This window comes from Cannabis sativa, chromosome 2, assembly GCF_029168945.1.
Source record: "Cannabis sativa cultivar Pink pepper isolate KNU-18-1 chromosome 2, ASM2916894v1, whole genome shotgun sequence".
NCBI classification, from domain to species: Eukaryota; Viridiplantae; Streptophyta; class Magnoliopsida; order Rosales; family Cannabaceae; genus Cannabis; species Cannabis sativa.
In genome coordinates, this window is record NC_083602.1 from 62,503,319 (window position 1) to 62,505,939 (window position 2,621).

At 35.4% G+C, this 2,621-nt stretch overlaps 1 protein-coding gene across 1 annotated transcript; it reads left to right on the plus strand.

The window, feature by feature from the left end:
• Positions 1–232: 232 nt before the first annotated feature.
• LOC115718811 (scarecrow-like protein 33) lies at positions 233–2,621 on the plus strand. The gene is made up of 2 exons (XM_030647633.2): positions 233–272; positions 589–2,621. Exon 2 carries the CDS (start codon positions 608–610, stop codon positions 2,540–2,542), a length of 1,935 nt encoding a protein of 644 aa, XP_030503493.2. The 5' UTR covers positions 233–272; positions 589–607; the 3' UTR covers positions 2,543–2,621.

Consider the following 2,621-nt stretch of genomic DNA (forward strand, 5'->3'; position numbering starts at 1 on the left):
ATTTATAAAGTATATATAATTTAATTAAATATACAAGTGAGGCAAATGTGAAACCAAATACACAGCGTATATTTACTGTTACGTACAGCTGACAATGACATGGTCGATCAAAAGATACTGTTATGTACGCCTGTATAATCACAACTGGCAGAAGTAATAAATTTCTGTGGGCCAACTTATTCCTATAAATACACAAGCCTTTGTTGCTTCTAACAATAACCTCACTCGATCTCACACCTCCCTCAATTAAAAACTACTAAGTTTTCTAACAGGTAAGGCCATTTTAATCTTATTATAATTACTACTGCTGAATTAATTTAATGTCTTTCCAAGTTTAGTTTTCAGCATTATTATTAATTTCACTTCTCTTTTTTCTTTACGCAAAATTAAAGTTTTGTTTATTCTTGACACAATATATACTCTAGCATTTTTACACTGATGATGTATATTTCAATTATTTATAAATTGTACAAAAAAAAACTTAGTTTAATATATAGCCTAATTACTTTTATCCAAATAATAATAAAGTTAATTACTTTTCATATATATAATAACACCATTGTTTTATTTCATGGTTTCTCTATATAGGTTTACCTTTGCAGAGATCATGGGTACTTGGCATCCTGATCATCAAGAAGAACATCCTTTAAATTGCATAAGCAAGATTCTGTTGGAGGAAGACATGGAAGAAGGAACCTATTTTTTCTCAGATGCTACTGTTGAAGCTGCTCAAAGGTCCTTTTCTGATGCACTTGCCGAGAAAAAACATAGCTCAGAACAACAACGGTTAATTAATGCTTCACGTAGTAATTATTCATCAAGATCACAGCACATGATTAACTTAGACACAGTACATAACACTACCACTACTCGTTCTTGCACTTGCAATAGCTGTGATCATTGCTTTAATGTTTTTAGTACTGCTGCTAATAAGAATGTGGACAAACCCTTTTTGCTTAATGATGATTTCAGTAGTACTATTCACGAACCACATAGTTCCAATAACAATATGATGATCAACTACAACAATTTTCAGCTCATTTCATCAACTACTTCCCACCTTGCTCATAAAATGGGGTTTGATTTTGAAGGTAAAAATTGTCAATATGATCATCACTTGAATAATAGTGGATTATTGATGAAAATGAAAAATATAAGCCAACTTGGGATTGAGACTTTGGCTAGAATGAAGGACAAGAGATTATTGGCAGGGAATTCTACTGATCATGATTTTGAGCTATATGCAGAAACTTTTGATATGGTTTTACTGGCCAATGGTTGGGAAAATCAACTCGAAAAATGTGAAATGAGCGAGTCATCATCAAAAGTGTCTAATGCTAGTAATTATATTGCAAAAACCAGGAAGAGGAAATGTGCTGCAGGATGTGATGAAGATTTGCTTGATTTGAGAACTCTTCTCACTCATTGTGCAGAAGCTGTAGCAGTCAATGATCGTGACACAGCCGCAGAATTACTACTTCAGATTAGGAGAAACACATCTATTTCAGGTAATGGATCTCAGAGACTAACTCACTACTTTGGTAATGCACTTGAGGCACGATTGAATGGTATTGGGAATGAGTTATACACAGCACTCTCTACTAAAAGAATGTCAATTCTCACCTCCTTGAAATCTTGGAGACTGTTTCTTTCAGCTTGTCCTCTCATCAAGTTGTCTAACTTTTTCATTGACCATACAATCTTAGAGTTAGCTGAGAAATCAAACACTCTTCACATCATTCACTTTGGCATTTTAAATGGTTTTCAATGGCCTAGCCTTATCCAGCGCCTCTCAATGAGGCCCGGAGGCCCTCCTTTGCTTCGAATCACTGGTATAGATCTCCCTCTACCTGGGTTTAAACCAGCTACAAGGCTTGAAGAAACAGGAGATTATTTGGGAAACTACTGTAAAAGATTCAATGTCCCTTTCGAGTACAAACCAATAATATCACAAGTATGGGAGAACATAACATGTGAAGATCTCAACATTAACAAGAATGAAATTATTGTTGTAAACTCTCTGTATTCATTCAAATACTTGCTTGATGACACTACCGCAGGGTTGCACAGCTCAAGAGATGATGTTCTAAAATTGGTGAAGAGTATTCGTCCAGATATTTTCATTCATGGGATTGTTAATGGGGCTTACAATGCTCCATTTTTCACTACAAGATTCAGAGAGGCACTCTACTATTTCTCATCTGTATTTGATATGTTGGAGGCCAATTCACCTCCTGAATATGAGCAGGACAGGAAGGTGTACGAGCAAGAGGGTTTTGGTAAAGAGATCTTAAATGTGATTGCTTGTGAAGGCTCAAAAAGGATCGAAAGGCCAGAGACCTACAAGCAGTGGCACGCAAGGAACTTAAGAGCTGGGTTGAAGCAACTTCCGCTGAGCCAAGAGATTATGAAGAAAGTGAAGAAAATGATGAAGGAGACATGTTACCAAAAGGAATTTTTGGTCGATGAAGATAACCAATGGATGCTGCAAGGTTGGAAGGGACGAGTTCTATATGCTCTCTCTTGTTGGAAATCTACCTAGCTAGCTAGCTATAAGATCGTCATATTAAAAAGATTGTAATTAATTAATATTTATATATATTGGGAATATATTCAGTTAA